The 18,633-nt window shown below is 40.6% G+C and overlaps 1 protein-coding gene across 1 annotated transcript in view; it reads right to left on the bottom strand.

Annotated features, from left to right (window-relative positions):
- Positions 1 to 5: 5 nt before the first annotated feature.
- hacd3 (3-hydroxyacyl-CoA dehydratase 3) overlaps positions 6 to 18,633 on the bottom strand; it is a 51,519-nt gene continuing 32,891 nt past the window's right edge. Inside the window, exons 4-11 of the mRNA XM_036968545.1 lie at positions 15,044 to 15,208; positions 14,465 to 14,513; positions 7,072 to 7,182; positions 5,513 to 5,640; positions 3,031 to 3,143; positions 2,126 to 2,232; positions 512 to 643; positions 6 to 354 (exon numbers count right to left, since the gene is read on the bottom strand). Of these exons, the coding sequence (XP_036824440.1) occupies positions 278 to 354; positions 512 to 643; positions 2,126 to 2,232; positions 3,031 to 3,143; positions 5,513 to 5,640; positions 7,072 to 7,182; positions 14,465 to 14,513; positions 15,044 to 15,208 (882 nt within the window). The 3' untranslated portion in view covers positions 6 to 277. The remainder of the gene's footprint in view (positions 355 to 511; positions 644 to 2,125; positions 2,233 to 3,030; positions 3,144 to 5,512; positions 5,641 to 7,071; positions 7,183 to 14,464; positions 14,514 to 15,043; positions 15,209 to 18,633) is intronic.

The following is an 18,633-nucleotide window of genomic DNA, read 5'->3' as shown; positions in this document are numbered from 1 at the left end:
CCAGGAAGTGGAACTGCTCATTTTTATTCAGCATATTAATTGACGTGACAAAAACAGACATCTTATGTGACTTTCCCCTGAGGACGTTTGTTAGCAAGAAAAAAATCGTACTGCGAATTAACTACAACAGAAAATACAAGACGAGGGTTGCAAAATTCTCCTAACTGGGACTTCTGGAAATGTTGAGAAAGTTAGTGGAATTTAGTCAACCTAGATGAGATGATGGGAACAGACAGGCAGCAGAGGTTGTTGGAGGTCAAAGATTTTAAAAATGATGTCAGTTAGACTTCCTCTTCTTGGTCCGGAACCTCTTCCTCCTCTGTTTGTACAGGTGGCGGAAATTGATGAGAAGCCCTGCAAACACAACAGACGATATTGTTAAGTCATAAGTTGATGAACACTTTAAATATGAGGGTGTGGCCGATGTTGTTACAAATAGTAATTACCCTATAACTGCAAAGATGAACCGTACAAGATAAATATGTAGATTGATCCATTTTTCACAACTCACCGATGACCATGAGAGGTAGGTAGATATAGAGGACACAGGAGAAGCTGGCAGAGGAGCCCAGGGCCTCAGGTAGAGGGATACTGAACAGTCTGCTCTGGTCAAACACTGAGATGGACTGGACCACTGCAACCGCTGGAGAGGGGGAGAGAGAGAACTGTTGAGTAAATGGACTGGACCACTGGAGAGGTAGGGGGGAGAGAGAACTGCTGAGTAAATGGACTGGACCACTGGAGAGGTAGGGGGGAGAGAGAACTGCTGAGTAAATGGACTGGACCACTGGAGAGGTAGGGGGGAGAGAGAACTGCTGAGTAAATGGACTGGACCACTGGAGAGGTAGGGGGGAGAGAGAACTGCTGAGTAAATGGACTGGACCACTGGAGAGGTAGGGGGGAGAGAGAACTGCTGAGTAAATGGACTGGACCACTGGAGAGGTAGGGGGAGAGAGAACTGCTGAGTAAATGGACTGGACCACTGGAGAGGTAGGGGGGAGAGAGAACTGCTGAGTAAATGGACTGGACCACTGGAGAGGTAGGGGGGGGAGAGAACGGTTGAGTAAATGGACTGGACCAATGAAACTGCTGGAGAGGTAGGGGGGGAGAGAGAACTGCTGAGTAAATGGACTGGACCACTGGAGAGGTAGGGGGGAGAGAGAACTGCTGAGTAAATGGACTGGACCAATGAAACTGCTGGAGAGGTAGGGGGGGAGAGAGAACTGCTGAGTAAATGGACTGGACCACTGGAGAGGTAGGGGGGAGAGAGAACTGTTGAGTAAATGGACTGGACCAATGAAACTGCTGGAGAGAGAACTGCTGAGTAAATGGACTGGACCACTGGAGAGGTAGGGGGGAGAGAGAACTGTTGAGTAAATGGACTGGACCAATGAAACTGCTGGAGAGGTAGGGGGGGGGAGAGAACTGCTGAGTAAATGGACTGGACCACTGGAGAGGTAGGGGGGAGAGAGAACTGCTGAGTAAATGGACTGGACCACTGGAGAGGTAGGGGGGAGAGAGAACTGCTGAGTAAATGGACTGGACCACTGGAGAGGTAGGGGGGGGAGAGAACGGTTGAGTAAAGTGTTACCCAGGTATTCTGTCCATTCTTCAGGCTTCCCATTGCCTCTCCTCTTAGTAATACTGTACACCCGTAAACTAACTCACCTTCAGCCAGCACACCCAGAGGGTACAGGGGTGTCACTGTAAACTAACGCACCCCCAGAGGGGACAGGACTATCCCAACGGTGTCCCTATAAACTAACGCACCCCCAGAGGGTACAGGACTATCCCGACGGTGTCCCTGTAAACTAACGCACCCCCAGAGGGTACAGGACTATCCCGACGGTGTCCATATAAACTAACGCACCCCCAGAGGGTACAGGACTATCCCGACGGTGTCCCTGTAAACTAACGCACCCCCAGAGGGTACAGGACTATCCCGACGGTGTCCCTATAAACTAACGCACCCCCAGAGGGTACAGGGGTATCCCGACGGTGTCCCTATAAACTAACGCACCCCCAGAGGGTACGGGGGTATCCCGACGGTGTCCCCGTAAACTCACCTTCAGCCAGCTCCCCCAGAGGGTACAGGGGTATCCCGACGGTGTCCCCGTAAACTCACCTTCAGCCAGCACCCCCAGAGGGTACAGGGGTATCCAGACGGTGTACCTCAGCCAGGTGATCGTCTTCCACTCTGTGTCGATACAACCCAGCATGTAGAATGGGTACCTGGGGGGAGGAATGGATTTTTCATTGGGGGAAAAATGGCATCCTTCTGAAGACACAAAGTAAAGCATACATTTTCTTTGCTGTTATTCATGAGCTACACACAGAGATGTGTGTCAGTGTTGTGGAATAAAAGAGGGTAACATCTACAGAGGAAACTGGACAGATAACTCTACTAGTGATCTTACACATGGCTGAGGAAGGTTCTTGACAATCGGCCATTTTGCTTCCACAGCCATACAACACACACACACACAGAGAGCATTAATGACCCCTTTATGTGCAGCAGGCTTATAATCCCACCTAAACATCTCTAAAACCACTCCAGAGGTAGACAGTATATACCACCTAAACATCTCTAAAAACCACTCCAGAGGTAGACAGTATATACCACCTAAACATCTCTATACCACCTAAACATCTCTATACCACTCCAGAGGTAGAAGACAGTATATACCACCTAAACATCTCTATACCACCTAAACATCTCTATACCACTCCAGATGTGGAAGACAGTATATACCACCTAAACATCTCTATACCACCTAAACATCTCTATACCACTCCAGATGTAGAAGACAGTATATACCCACCTAAACATCTCTATACCACCTAAACATCTCTATACCACTTCAGAGGTAGAAGACAGTATATACCACCTAAACATCTCTATACCACCTAGACAGTATATACCACCTAAACATCTCTATACCACCTAAACATCTCTATACCACTCCAGAGGTAGAAGACAGTATATACCACCTAAACATCTCTATACCACCTAAACATCTCTATACCCACCTAAAGATCTCTATAGCGCTCCAGAGGTAGAAGACAAAGAAGACCACTGGTTTGTTGTGCATCTCCTGCAGGCTGCCGAGGATGATGAAGAGGATGAAGTTCCTACCGATCACCTGGAGATGAAGAGCACCACAGTACACAGAGTCAAAAACACCAGACTTTGTTAACACCTAATAACAATTTTATAAATACGCCATTACAAATGTTGAGTATGATGAACGACCACAGTAAACTACCCGTGTTCCCTGATGCTGTCAGTGTTGTAGAGTATGATGAACGACCACAGTAAACTACCCGTGTTCCCTGATGCTGATGCTGTCAGTGTTGTAGAGTATGATGAACGACCACAGTAAACTACCTGTGTTCCCTGATGCTGTCAGTGTTGTAGAGTATGATGAACGACCACAGTAAACTACCCGTGTTCCCTGATGCTGTCAGTGTTGTAGAGTATGATGAACGACCACAGTAAACTACCCGTGTTCCCTGATGCTGTCAGTGTTGTAGAGTATGATGAACGACCACAGTAAACTACCCGTGTTCCCTGATGCTGATGCTGTCAGTGTTGTAGAGTGATGAACGACCACAGTAAACAACCCGTGTTCCCTGATGCTGATAGTGTTGTAGAGTATGATGAACGACCACAGTAAACTACCCGTGTTCCCTGATGCTGTCAGTGTTGTAGAGTATGATGAACGACCACAGTAAACTACCCGTGTTCCCTGATGCTGTCAGTGTTGTAGAGTATGATGAACGACCACAGTAAACTACCCGTGTTCCCTGATGCTGATGCTGTCAGTGTTGTAGAGTATGATGAACGACCACAGTAAACTACCCGTGTTCCCTGATGCTGATGCTGTCAGTGTTGTAGAGTATGATGAACGACCACAGTAAACTACCCGTGTTCCCTGATGCTGTCAGTGTTGTAGAGTATGATGAACGACCACAGTAAACTACTCGTGTTCCCTGATGCTGTCAGTGTTGTAGAGTATGATGAACGACCACAGTAAACTACCCGTGTTCCCTGATGCTGATGCTGTCAGTGTTGTAGAGTATGATGAACGACCACAGTAAACTACCCGTGTTCCCTGATGCTGTCAGTGTTGTAGAGTATGATGAACGACCACAGTAAACTACCCGTGATCCCTGATGCTGTCAGTGTTGTAGAGTATGATGAACAACCACAGTAAACTACCCGTGTTCCCTGATGCTGTCAGTGTTGTAGAGTATGATGAACGACCACAGTAAACTACCCGTGTTCCCTGATGCTGTCAGTGTTGTAGAGTATGATGAACGACCACAGTAAACTACCCGTGTTCCCTGATGCTGATGCTGTCAGTGTTGTAGAGTATGATGAACGACCACAGTAAACTACCCGTGTTCCCTGATGCTGTCAGTGTTGTAGAGTATGATGAACGACCACAGTAAACTACCCGTGATCCCTGATGCTGTCAGTGTTGTAGAGTATGATGAACAACCACAGTAAACTACCCGTGTTCCCTGATGCTGTCAGTGTTGTAGAGTATGATGAACGACCACAGTAAACTAACCGTGTTCCCTGATGCTGTCAGTGTTGTAGAGTATGATGAACGACCACAGTAAACTACCCGTGTTCCCTGATGCTGATGCTGTCAGTGTTGTAGAGTATGATGAACGACCACAGTAAACTACCCGTGTTCCCTGATGCTGATGCTGTCAGTGTTGTAGAGTATGATGAACGACCACAGTAAACTACCCGTGTTCCCTGATGCTGTCAGTGTTGTAGAGTATGATGAACGACCACAGTAAACTACCCGTGTTCCCTGATGCTGATGCTGTCAGTGTTGTAGAGTATGATGAACGACCACAGTAAACTACCCGTGTTCCCTGATGCTGATGCTGTCAGTGTTGTAGAGTATGATGAACGACCACAGTAAACTACCCGTGTTCCCTGATGCTGTCAGTGTTGTAGAGTATGATGAACGACCACAGTAAACTACCCGTGTTCCCTGATGCTGTCAGTGTTGTAGAGTATGATGAACGACCACAGTAAACTACCCGTGTTCCCTGATGCTGTCAGTGTTGTAGAGTATGATGAACGACCACAGTAAACTACCCGTGTTCCCTGATGCTGTTAGTGTTGTAGAGTATGATGAACGACCACAGTAAACTACCCGTGTTCCCTGATGCTGTCAGTGTTGTAGAGTATGATGAACGACCACAGTAAACTACCCGTGTTCCCTGATGCTGTCAGTGTTGTAGAGTATGATGAACGACCACAGTAAACTACCCGTGTTCCCTGATGCTGTCAGTGTTGTAGAGTATGATGAACGACCACAGTAAACTACCCGTGTTCCCTGATGCTGATGCTGTCAGTGTTGTAGAGTATGATGAACGACCACAGTAAACTACCCGTGTTCCCTGATGCTGATGATGTCGGTGTTTGTGCCAACAGCGAACGCTTAGATTGAAAGTAGAGTTCCTGAAAACACAGACAGTACGATACCTGTATAAAAGCAGGAACCACCGCAGCCTTGACCACTCCAAACATAGCATTGAGGACTTCTACACTGGCTAATATTTGGCAGAAAAACATCACGTCGGAGATGGTGTAGAATGTGTCATAGAGAGAATCTGAAAGGGGGGAAAACAGTTAAAAATATATATGTCATGCCAGGTCCTTCACTGCCAGACAGAGTTGACAATTTACACTGTTTTCTGAACAAATGCAAACTCAGCCAGACTGGCTTCCAGGCTCACACAACGTCATGTCTAACTGAAGTGATTCACCTTGTCCCAGTATAAAGAGTCAGATGGTCATGTCAAACTGAAGTGATTCACCTTGTCCCAGTATAAAGAGTCGGATGGTCATGTCAAACTGAAGTGATTCACCTTGTCCCAGTATAAAGAGTCAGATGGTCATGTCAAACTGAAGTGATTCACCTTGTCCCAGTATAACGAGTCGGATGGTCATGTCTAACTGAAGTGATTCACCTTGTCCCAGTATAAAGAGTCAGATGGTCATGTCAAACTGAAGTGATTCACCTTGTCCCAGTATAAAGAGTCAGATGGTCATGTCTAACTGAAGTGATTCACCTTGTCCCAGTATAAAGAGTCAGATGGTCATGTCTAACTGAAGTGATTCACCTTGTCCCAGTATAAAGAGTCAGATGGTCATGTCAAACTGAAGTGATTCACCTTGTCCCAGTATAAAGAGTCAGATGGTCATGTCAAACTGAAGTGATTCACCTTGTCCCAGTATAAAGAGTCAGATGGCCATGTCAAACTGAAGTGATTCACCTTGTCCCAGTATAAAGAGTCAGATGGTCATGTCAAACTGAAGTGATTCACCTTGTCCCAGTATAAAGAGTCAGATGGTCATGTCAAACTGAAGTGATTCACCTTGTCCCAGTATAAAGAGTCAGATGGTCATGTCTAACTGAAGTGATTCACCTTGTCCCAGTATAAAGAGTCGGATGGTCATGTCTAACTGAAGTGATTCACCTTGTCCCAGTATAAAGAGTCAGATGGTCATGTCTAACTGAAGTGATTCACCTTGTCCCAGTATAAAGAGTCAGATGGTCATGTCTAACTGAAGTGATTCACCTTGTCCCAGTATAAAGAGTCGGATGGTCATGTCTAACTGAAGTGATTCACCTTGTCCCAGTATAAAGAGTCAGATGGTCATGTCTAACTGAAGTGATTCACCTTGTCCCAGTATAAAGAGTCAGATGGTCATGTCAAACTGAAGTGATTCACCTTGTCCCAGTATAAAGAGTCGGATGGTCATGTCAAACTGAAGTGATTCACCTTGTCCCAGTATAAAGAGTCAGATGGTCATGTCAAACTGAAGTGATTCACCTTGTCCCAGTATAAAGAGTCAGATGGTCATGTCAAACTGAAGTGATTCACCTTGTCCCAGTATAAAGAGTCGGATGGTCATGTCAAACTGAAGTGATTCACCTTGTCCCAGTATAAAGAGTCAGATGGTCATGTCTAACTGAAGTGATTCACCTTGTCCCAGTATAAAGAGTCAGATGGTCATGTCAAACTGAAGTGATTCACCTTGTCCCAGTATAAAGAGTCGGATGGTCATGTTGATGAAGATCCAGGAGAAGCCCAAGAACTGAACCAGGTTGTAGGTGAACAGAAAAGCTTTCTTCAGAGTGATGTATGCTGGGAAGAAATTCACAATATAGGTCACATGCCACATTCTCTGCCTATATTTCTTACACATAAAAATAGTGTGTTATACTCCCAGTCCTCTGACAGTCCTCAACTTGTTAAATACAGTGTGTTACACTCCCAGTCCTCTGACAGTCCTCAACTTGTTAAATACAGTGTGTTATACTCACAGTCCTCTGACAGTCCTCAACTTGTTAAATACAGTGTGTTATACTCCCAGTCCTCAACTTGTTAAATACAGTGTGTTATACTCACAGTCCTCTGACAGTCCTCAACTTGTTAAATACAGTGTGCTATACTCCCAGTCCTCAACTTGTTAAATACAGTGTGTTATACTCACAGTCCTCAACTTGTTAAATACAGTGTGTTATACTCCCAGTCCTCTGACAGTCCTCAACTTGTTAAATACAGTGTGTTATACTCCCAGTCCTCAACTTGTTAAATACAGTGTGTTATACTCCCAGTCCTCTGACAGTCCTCAACTTGTTAAATACAGTGTGTTATACTCCCAGTCCTCAACTTGTTAAATACAGTGTGTTATACTCACAGTCCTCTGACAGTCCTCAACTTGTTAAATACAGTGTGTTACACTCCCAGTCCTCTGACAGTCCTCAACTTGTTAAATACAGTGTGTTATACTCCCAGTCCTCAACTTGTTAAATACAGTGTGTTATACTCCCAGTCCTCAACTTGTTAAATACAGTGTGTTATACTCCCAGTCCTCTGACAGTCCTCAACTTGTTAAATACAGTGTGTTATACTCCCAGTCCTCAACTTGTTAAATACAGTGTGTTATACTCACAGTCCTCAACTTGTTAAATACAGTGTGTTATACTCCCAGTCCTCTGACAGTCCTCAACTTGTTAAATACAGTGTGTTATACTCCCAGTCCTCTGACAGTCCTCAACTTGTTAAATACAGTGTGTTATACTCCCAGTCCTCTGACAGTCCTCAACTTGTTAAATACAGTGTGTTATACTCCCAGTCCTCTGACAGTCCTCAACTTGTTAAATACAGTGTGTTATACTCCCAGTCCTCAACTTGTTAAATACAGTGTGTTATACTCCCAGTCCTCAACTTGTTAAATACAGTGTGTTATACTCCCAGTCCTCAACTTGTTAAATACAGTGTGTTATACTCCCAGTCCTCTGACAGTCCTCAACTTGTTAAATACAGTGTGTTATACTCCCAGTCCTCAACTTGTTAAATACAGTGTGTTACACTCCCAGTCCTCAACTTGTTAAATACAGTGTGTTATACTCCCAGTCCTCTGACAGTCCTCAACTTGTTAAATACAGTGTGTTATACTCCCAGTCCTCTGACAGTCCTCAACTTGTTAAATACAGTGTGTTATACTCCCAGTCCTCAACTTGTTAAATACAGTGTGTTATACTCCCAGTCCTCAACTTGTTAAATACAGTGTGTTATACTCCCAGTCCTCTGACAGTCCTCAACTTGTTAAATACAGTGTGTTATACTCCCAGTCCTCAACTTGTTAAATACAGTGTGTTATACTCACAGTCCTCAACTTGTTAAATACAGTGTGTTATACTCCCAGTCCTCAACTTGTTAAATACAGTGTGTTATACTCACAGTCCTCTGACAGTCCTCAACTTGTTAAATACAGTGTGTTACACTCCCAGTCCTCTGACAGTCCTCAACTTGTTAAATACAGTGTGTTATACTCACAGTCCTCTGACAGTCCTCAACTTGTTAAATACAGTGTGTTATACTCCCAGTCCTCTGACAGTCCTCAACTTGTTAAATACAGTGTGTTATACTCCCAGTCCTCTGACAGTCCTCAACTTGTTAAATACAGTGTGTTATACTCCCAGTCCTCAACTTGTTAAATACAGTGTGTTATACTCACAGTCCTCTGACAGTCCTCAACTTGTTAAATACAGTGTGTTATACTCCCAGTCCTCAACTTGTTAAATACAGTGTGCTATACTCCCAGTCCTCAACTTGTTAAATACAGTGTGTTATACTCCCAGTCCTCAACTTGTTAAATACAGTGTGCTATACTCCCAGTCCTCAACTTGTTAAATACAGTGTGTTATACTCACAGTCCTCAACTTGTTAAATACAGTGTGTTATACTCACAGTCCTCTGACAGTCCTCAACTTGTTAAATACAGTGTGTTATACTCCCAGTCCTCTGACAGTCCTCAACTTGTTAAATACAGTGTGTTATACTCCCAGTCCTCTGACAGTCCTCAACTTGTTAAATACAGTGTGTTATACTCCCAGTCCTCAACTTGTTAAATACAGTGTGTTATACTCCCAGTCCTCAACTTGTTAAATACAGTGTGTTATACTCCCAGTCCTCTGACAGTCCTCAACTTGTTAAATACAGTGTGTTATACTCCCAGTCCTCAACTTGTTAAATACAGTGTGTTATACTCCCAGTCCTCAACTTGTTAAATACAGTGTGTTACACTCCCAGTCCTCTGACAGTCCTCAACTTGTTAAATACAGTGTGTTACACTCCCAGTCCTCTGACAGTCCTCAACTTGTTAAATACAGTGTGTTATACTCCCAGTCCTCAACTTGTTAAATACAGTGTGCTATACTCCCAGTCCTCAACTTGTTAAATACAGTGTGTTATACTCCCAGTCCTCTGACAGTCCTCAACTTGTTAAATACAGTGTGTTATACTCCCAGTCCTCAACTTGTTAAATACAGTGTGTTATACTCCCAGTCCTCAACTTGTTAAATACAGTGTGTTATACTCCCAGTCCTCAACTTGTTAAATACAGTGTGTTATACTCACAGTCCTCAACTTGTTAAATACAGTGTGTTATACTCCCAGTCCTCTGACAGTCCTCAACTTGTTAAATACAGTGTGTTATACTCACAGTCCTCTGACAGTCCTCAACTTGTTAAATACAGTGTGTTACACTCCCAGTCCTCAACTTGTTAAATACAGTGTGTTATACTCACAGTCCTCAACTTGTTAAATACAGTGTGCTATACTCCCAGTCCTCAACTTGTTAAATACAGTGTGTTATACTCACAGTCCTCAACTTGTTAAATACAGTGTGTTATACTCCCAGTCCTCTGACAGTCCTCAACTTGTTAAATACAGTGTGTTATACTCACAGTCCTCAACTTGTTAAATACAGTGTGTTATACTCCCAGTCCTCAACTTGTTAAATACAGTGTGTTATACTCACAGTCCTCAACTTGTTAAATACAGTGTGTTACACTCCCAGTCCTCAACTTGTTAAATACAGTGTGTTATACTCACAGTCCTCTGACAGTCCTCAACTTGTTAAATACAGTGTGTTATACTCACAGTCCTCAACTTGTTAAATACAGTGTGTTATACTCCCAGTCCTCAACTTGTTAAATACAGTGTGTTATACTCACAGTCCTCAACTTGTTAAATACAGTGTGTTATACTCACAGTCCTCTGACAGTCCTCAACTTGTTAAATACAGTGTGTTATACTCCCAGTCCTCAACTTGTTAAATACAGTGTGTTATACTCACAGTCCTCAACTTGTTAAATACAGTGTGTTATACTCCCAGTCCTCTGACAGTCCTCAACTTGTTAAATACAGTGTGTTATACTCCCAGTCCTCAACTTGTTAAATACAGTGTGTTATACTCACAGTCCTCAACTTGTTAAATACAGTGTGTTATACTCACAGTCCTCTGACAGTCCTCAACTTGTTAAATACAGTGTGTTATACTCCCAGTCCTCAACTTGTTAAATACAGTGTGTTATACTCCCAGTCCTCAACTTGTTAAATACAGTGTGTTATACTCCCAGTCCTCTGACAGTCCTCAACTTGTTAAATACAGTGTGTTATACTCCCAGTCCTCAACTTGTTAAATACAGTGTGTTATACTCCCAGTCCTCAACTTGTTAAATACAGTGTGTTATACTCCCAGTCCTCAACTTGTTAAATACAGTGTGTTATACTCCCAGTCCTCAACTTGTTAAATACAGTGTGTTATACTCACAGTCCTCAACTTGTTAAATACAGTGTGTTATACTCCCAGTCCTCAACTTGTTAAATACAGTGTGTTATACTCCCAGTCCTCAACTTGTTAAATACAGTGTGTTATACTCCCAGTCCTCAACTTGTTAAATACAGTGTGTTATACTCCCAGTCCTCAACTTGTTAAATACAGTGTGTTATACTCCCAGTCCTCAACTTGTTAAATACAGTGTGTTATACTCCCAGTCCTCAACTTGTTAAATACAGTGTGTTATACTCCCAGTCCTCAACTTGTTAAATACAGTGTGTTATACTCCCAGTCCTCAACTTGTTAAATACAGTGTGTTATACTCCCAGTCCTCTGACAGTCCTCAACTTGTTAAATACAGTGTGTTATACTCCCAGTCCTCAACTTGTTAAATACAGTGTGTTATACTCCCAGTCCTCTGACAGTCCTCAACTTGTTAAATACAGTGTGTTATACTCCCAGTCCTCAACTTGTTAAATACAGTGTGTTATACTCCCAGTCCTCTGACAGTCCTCAACTTGTTAAATACAGTGTGTTATACTCCCAGTCCTCTGACAGTCCTCAACTTGTTAAATACAGTGTGTTATACTCCCAGTCCTCAACTTGTTAAATACAGTGTGTTATACTCCCAGTCCTCTGACAGTCCTCAACTTGTTAAATACAGTGTGTTATACTCCCAGTCCTCTGACAGTCCTCAACTTGTTAAATACAGTGTGTTATACTCCCAGTCCTCAACTTGTTAAATACAGTGTGTTATACTCCCAGTCCTCAACTTGTTAAATACAGTGTGTTACACTCACAGTCCTCAACTTGTTAAATACAGTGTGTTATACTCACAGTCCTCAACTTGTTAAATACAGTGTGCTATACTCCCAGTCCTCAACTTGTTAAATACAGTGTGTTATACTCCCAGTCCTCTGACAGTCCTCAACTTGTTAAATACAGTGTGTTATACTCCCAGTCCTCTGACAGTCCTCAACTTGTTAAATACAGTGTGTTATACTCCCAGTCCTCAACTTGTTAAATACAGTGTGTTATACTCCCAGTCCTCAACTTGTTAAATACAGTGTGTTACACTCCCAGTCCTCTGACAGTCCTCAACTTGTTAAATACAGTGTGTTATACTCCCAGTCCTCAACTTGTTAAATACAGTGTGTTATACTCCCAGTCCTCAACTTGTTAAATACAGTGTGTTATACTCCCAGTCCTCAACTTGTTAAATACAGTGTGTTACACTCACAGTCCTCAACTTGTTAAATACAGTGTGTTATACTCACAGTCCTCAACTTGTTAAATACAGTGTGCTATACTCCCAGTCCTCAACTTGTTAAATACAGTGTGTTATACTCCCAGTCCTCTGACAGTCCTCAACTTGTTAAATACAGTGTGTTATACTCCCAGTCCTCTGACAGTCCTCAACTTGTTAAATACAGTGTGTTATACTCCCAGTCCTCAACTTGTTAAATACAGTGTGTTATACTCCCAGTCCTCAACTTGTTAAATACAGTGTGTTACACTCCCAGTCCTCTGACAGTCCTCAACTTGTTAAATACAGTGTGTTATACTCCCAGTCCTCTGACAGTCCTCAACTTGTTAAATACAGTGTGTTATACTCCCAGTCCTCTGACAGTCCTCAACTTGTTAAATACAGTGTGTTATACTCCCAGTCCTCAACTTGTTAAATACAGTGTGTTATACTCACAGTCCTCAACTTGTTAAATACAGTGTGTTATACTCCCAGTCCTCAACTTGTTAAATACAGTGTGTTATACTCCCAGTCCTCAACTTGTTAAATACAGTGTGTTATACTCACAGTCCTCAACTTGTTAAATACAGTGTGTTATACTCACAGTCCTCAACTTGTTAAATACAGTGTGTTATACTCACAGTCCTCAACTTGTTAAATACAGTGTGTTATACTCCCAGTCCTCAACTTGTTAAATACAGTGTGTTATACTCCCAGTCCTCAACTTGTTAAATACAGTGTGTTATACTCCCAGTCCTCTGACAGTCCTCAACTTGTTAAATACAGTGTGTTATACTCCCAGTCCTCAACTTGTTAAATACAGTGTGTTATACTCACAGTCCTCTGACAGTCCTCAACTTGTTAAATACAGTGTGTTATACTCACAGTCCTCAACTTGTTAAATACAGTGTGTTATACTCCCAGTCCTCAACTTGTTAAATACAGTGTGTTATACTCACAGTCCTCAACTTGTTAAATACAGTGTGTTATACTCCCAGTCCTCTGACAGTCCTCAACTTGTTAAATACAGTGTGTTATACTCCCAGTCCTCAACTTGTTAAATACAGTGTGTTATACTCCCAGTCCTCAACTTGTTAAATACAGTGTGTTATACTCCCAGTCCTCTGACAGTCCTCAACTTGTTAAATACAGTGTGTTACACTCCCAGTCCTCTGACAGTCCTCAACTTGTTAAATACAGTGTGTTATACTCCCAGTCCTCAACTTGTTAAATACAGTGTGTTATACTCCCAGTCCTCTGACAGTCCTCAACTTGTTAAATACAGTGTGTTATACTCCCAGTCCTCAACTTGTTAAATACAGTGTGTTATACTCCCAGTCCTCTGACAGTCCTCAACTTGTTAAATACAGTGTGTTATACTCCCAGTCCTCAACTTGTTAAATACAGTGTGTTATACTCCCAGTCCTCAACTTGTTAAATACAGTGTGTTATACTCACAGTCCTCAACTTGTTAAATACAGTGTGTTATACTCCCAGTCCTCTGACAGTCCTCAACTTGTTAAATACAGTGTGTTATACTCAGTCCTCTGACAGTCCTCAACTTGTTAAATACAGTGTGTTATACTCACAGTCCTCAACTTGTTAAATACAGTGTGTTATACTCCCAGTCCTCTGACAGTCCTCAACTTGTTAAATACAGTGTGTTATACTCACAGTCCTCAACTTGTTAAATACAGTGTGTTATACTCCCAGTCCTCAACTTGTTAAATACAGTGTGTTATACTCCCAGTCCTCTGACAGTCCTCAACTTGTTAAATACAGTGTGTTATACTCCCAGTCCTCTGACAGTCCTCAACTTGTTAAATACAGTGTGTTACACTCCCAGTCCTCAACTTGTTAAATACAGTGTGTTACACTCCCAGTCCTCAACTTGTTAAATACAGTGTGTTATACTCCCAGTCCTCTGACAGTCCTCAACTTGTTAAATACAGTGTGTTCCTCTGACAGTCCTCAACTTGTTAAATACAGTGTGTTACACTCCCAGTCCTCTGACAGTCCTCAACTTGTTAAATACAGTGTGTTATACTCACAGTCCTCTGACAGCCTTGCCTCCATGTTCAGTCGATTCTTTTTCTCCTCCTGTAAAGTTACAACAGAATACACAACGAATATATATATACAGTAAGTGTTCTATATTATATTGTTATGAATCAATTATAACATATATGAAGTAATCACTGTCACAATGTGCTATGCTTGATGCTCTTCCCTCACCGCAGAGACAGACAGGCAGGCAGACAGACACAGGCAGGCAGACAGACACAGGCAGGCAGGCAGGCAGGCAGACAGGCAGACAGGCAGGCAGGCAGACAGACACAGGCAGGCAGGCAGGCACAGGCAGGCAGACGCAGGCAGACAGGCAGGCAGGCAGACACAGGCAGGCAGACACAGGCAGGCAGGCACAGGCAGGCAGACACAGGCAGGCAGGCACAGGCAGGCAGACACAGGCAGGCAGGCACAGGCAGGCAGGCAGGCAGGCAGACACAGGCAGGCAGACAGGCAGGCAGACACAGGCAGGCAGGCAGGCGCTGTCTCTCTCATTAATGAGCCTTATCTGCTGTAACACCAAATGCATCCTGACATCCTGAATTAACATTACAGGACGTCACCTTCTCCCGTAGCTCCATCTCAGCGTCAGACTCGTCCATCCAGCGGTCGAAGTCAGGAGCCAGGAACAGGGGTTTCTTCTCCTGTAGGGTGAGTCTGTCCCACCAGCCACTCAGCTGCTTACGCACTGTGATGTTAACCTGGCGTTGGGTCGACCTGTGGCTCACCTGGAGAACACATGATATCTATTAGGTTAGAATAACCAACCACACACACCATCTAGTAAACACAGTCTAATATTATTCAGAATAGTCTAGTAAACAGTCTGTAATTATTCAGAATAGTCTAGTAAACAGTCTGTTATTATTCAGAATAGTCTAGTAAACAGTCTGTTATTATTCAGAATAGTCCATCTAGTAAACAGTCTGTTATTATTCAGAATAGTCTAGTAAACAGTCCGTTATTATTCAGAATAGTCTAGTAAACACAGTCTGTTATTATTCAGAATAGTCTAGTAAACAGTCTGTTATTATTCAGAATAGTCCATCTAGTAAACAGTCTGTTATTATTCAGAATAGTCTAGTAAACAGTCCGTTATTATTCAGAATAGTCTAGTAGACACAGTCTGTTATTATTCAGAATAGTCTAGTAAACAGTCTGTTATTATTCAGAATAGTCTAGTAAACAGTCTGTTATTATTCAGAATAGTCTAGTAAACACAGTCTGTTATTATTCATAATAGTCCATCTAGTAAACAGTCTGTTATTCAGAATAGTCCATCTAGTAAACAGTCTGTTATTATTCAGAATAGTCCATCTAGTAAACAGTCTGTTATTATTCAGAATAGTCTAGTAAACAGTCTGTTATTATTCAGAATAGTCTAGTAAACAGTCTGTTATTATTCAGAATAGTCTAGTAAACAGTCCGTTATTATTCAGAATAGTCTAGTAAACAGTCTGTTATTATTCAGAATAGTCCATCTAGTAAACAGTCTGTTATTATTCAGAATAGTCTAGTAAACAGTCTGTTATTATTCAGAATAGTCTAGTAAACAGTCTGTTATTATTCAGAATAGTCTAGTAAACACAGTCTGTTATTATTCAGAATAGTCTAGTAAACAGTCTGTTATTATTCAGAATAGTCCATCTAGTAAACAGTCTGTTATTATTCAGAATAGTCCATCTAGTAAACAGTCTGTTATTATTCAGAATAGTCCATCTAGTAAACAGTCTGTTATTATTCAGAATAGTCTAGTAAACAGTCTGTTATTATTCAGAATAGTCCATCTAGTAAACAGTCTGTTATTATTCAGAATAGTCCATCTAGTAAACAGTCTGTTATTATTCAGAATAGTCCATCTAGTAAACAGTCTGTTATTATTCAGAATAGTCCATCTAGTAAACAGTCTGTTATTATTCAGAATAGTCTAGTAAACAGTATATTTTTATTCAGAATAGTCCATCTAGTAAACAGTCTGTTATTATTCAGAATAGTCTAGTAAACAGTATGTTATTATTCAGAATAGTCTAGTAAACAGTCTGTTATTATTCAGAATAGTCCATTTAGTAAACAGTCTGTTATTATTCAGAATAGTCTAGTAAACACAGTCTGTTATTATTCAGAATAGTCTAGTAAACAGTCTGTTATTCAGAATAGTCCATCTAGTAAACAGTCTGTTATTATTCAGAATAGTCCATCTAGTAAACAATATGTTATTATTCAGAATAGTCTAGTAAACAGTCTGTTATTATTCAGAATAGTCTAGTAAACAGTCTGTTATTATTCAGAATAGTCCATCTAGTAAACAGTATGTTATTATTCAGAATAGTCTAGTAAACAGTCTGTTATTATTCAGAATAGTCTAGTAAACACAGTCTGTTATTATTCAGAATAGTCTAGTAAACAGTCTGTTATTATTCAGAATAGTCTAGTTAACAGTCTGTTATTATTCAGAATAGTCTAGTAGACAGTATGTTATTATTCAGAATAGTCTAGTAAACAGTCTGTTATTATTCAGAATAGTCTAGTAAACAGTCTGTTATTATTCAGAATAGTCTAGTAGACAGTATGTTATTATTCAGAATAGTCTAGTAAACAGTCTGTTATTATTCAGAATAGTCTAGTAAACAGTCTGTTATTATTCAGAATAGTCTAGTAAACAGTCTGTTATTATTCAGAATAGTCCATCTAGTAAACAGTCTGTTATTATTCAGAATAGTCTAGTAAACAGTATGTTATTATTCAGAATAGTCTAGTAAACAGTCTGTTATTATTCAGAATAGTCTAGTAAACAGTCTGTTATTATTCAGAATAGTCTAGTAAACAGTCTGTTATTATTCAGAATAGTCTAGTAAACACAGTCTGTTATTATTCAGAATAGTCTAGTAAACAGTCTGTTATTATTCAGAATAGTCTAGTAAACAGTCTGTTATTATTCAGAATAGTCCATCTAGTAAACACAGTCTGTTATTATTCAGAATAGTCTAGTAAACAGTCTGTTATTATTCAGAATAGTCTAGTAGACAGTATGTTATTATTCAGAATAGTCTAGTAAACAGTCTGTTATTATTCAGAATAGTCTAGTAAACAGTCTGTTATTATTCAGAATAGTCCATCTAGTAGACAGTCTGTTATTATTCAGAATAGTCTAGTAAACAGTCTGTTATTATTCAGAATAGTCCATCTAGTAAACAGTCTGTTATTATTCAGAATAGTCCATCTAGTAAACAGTCTGTTATTATTCAGAATAGTCCATCTAGTAAACAGTCTGTTATTATTCAGAATAGTCTAGTAAACAGTCTGTTATTATTCAGAATAGTCCATCTAGTAGACAGTCTGTTATTATTCAGAATAGTCTAGTAAACAGTCTGTTATTATTCAGAATAGTCCATCTAGTAAACAGTCTGTTATTATTCAGAATAGTCCATCTAGTAAACAGTCTGTTATTATTCAGAATAGTCTAGTAAACAGTCTGTTATTATTCAGAATAGTCCATCTAGTAGACAGTCTGTTATTATTCAGAATAGTCTAGTAAACAGTCTGTTATTATTCAGAATAGTCCATCTAGTAAACAGTCTGTTATTATTCATAATAGTCTAGTAAACAGTCTGTTATTATTCAGAATAGTCTAGTAAACAGTCTGTTATTATTCATAATAGTCTAGTAAACAGTCTGTTATTATTCAGAATAGTCTAGTAAACAGTCTGTTATTATTCAGAATAGTCTAGTAAACAGTCTGTTATTATTCATAATAGTCTAGTAAACAGTCTGTTATTATTCAGAATAGTCTAGTAAACAGTCTGTTATTATTCAGAATAGTCTAGTAAACAGTCTGTTATTATTCAGAATAGTCTAGTAAACAGTATATTATTATTCAGAATAGTCCATCTAGTAAACAGTCTGTTATTATTCAGAATAGTCTAGTAAACACAGTCTGTTATTATTCAGAATAGTCTAGTAAACAGTCTGTTATTATTCAGAATAGTCCATCTAGTAGACAGTCTGTTATTATTCAGAATAGTCTAGTAAACAGTCTGTTATTATTCAGAATAGTCCATCTAGTAAACAGTCTGTTATTATTCAGAATAGTCTAGTAAACAGTCTGTTATTATTCAGAATAGTCTAGTAAACAGTCTGTTATTATTCAGAATAG

The sequence above is a fragment of the Oncorhynchus mykiss genome, chromosome 30, assembly GCF_013265735.2.
Source record: "Oncorhynchus mykiss isolate Arlee chromosome 30, USDA_OmykA_1.1, whole genome shotgun sequence".
NCBI lineage: Eukaryota > Metazoa > Chordata > Actinopteri > Salmoniformes > Salmonidae > Oncorhynchus > Oncorhynchus mykiss.
Note: the sequence above shows the minus strand (reverse complement) of the source record. Positions and strands in the feature narration are given on the sequence as shown.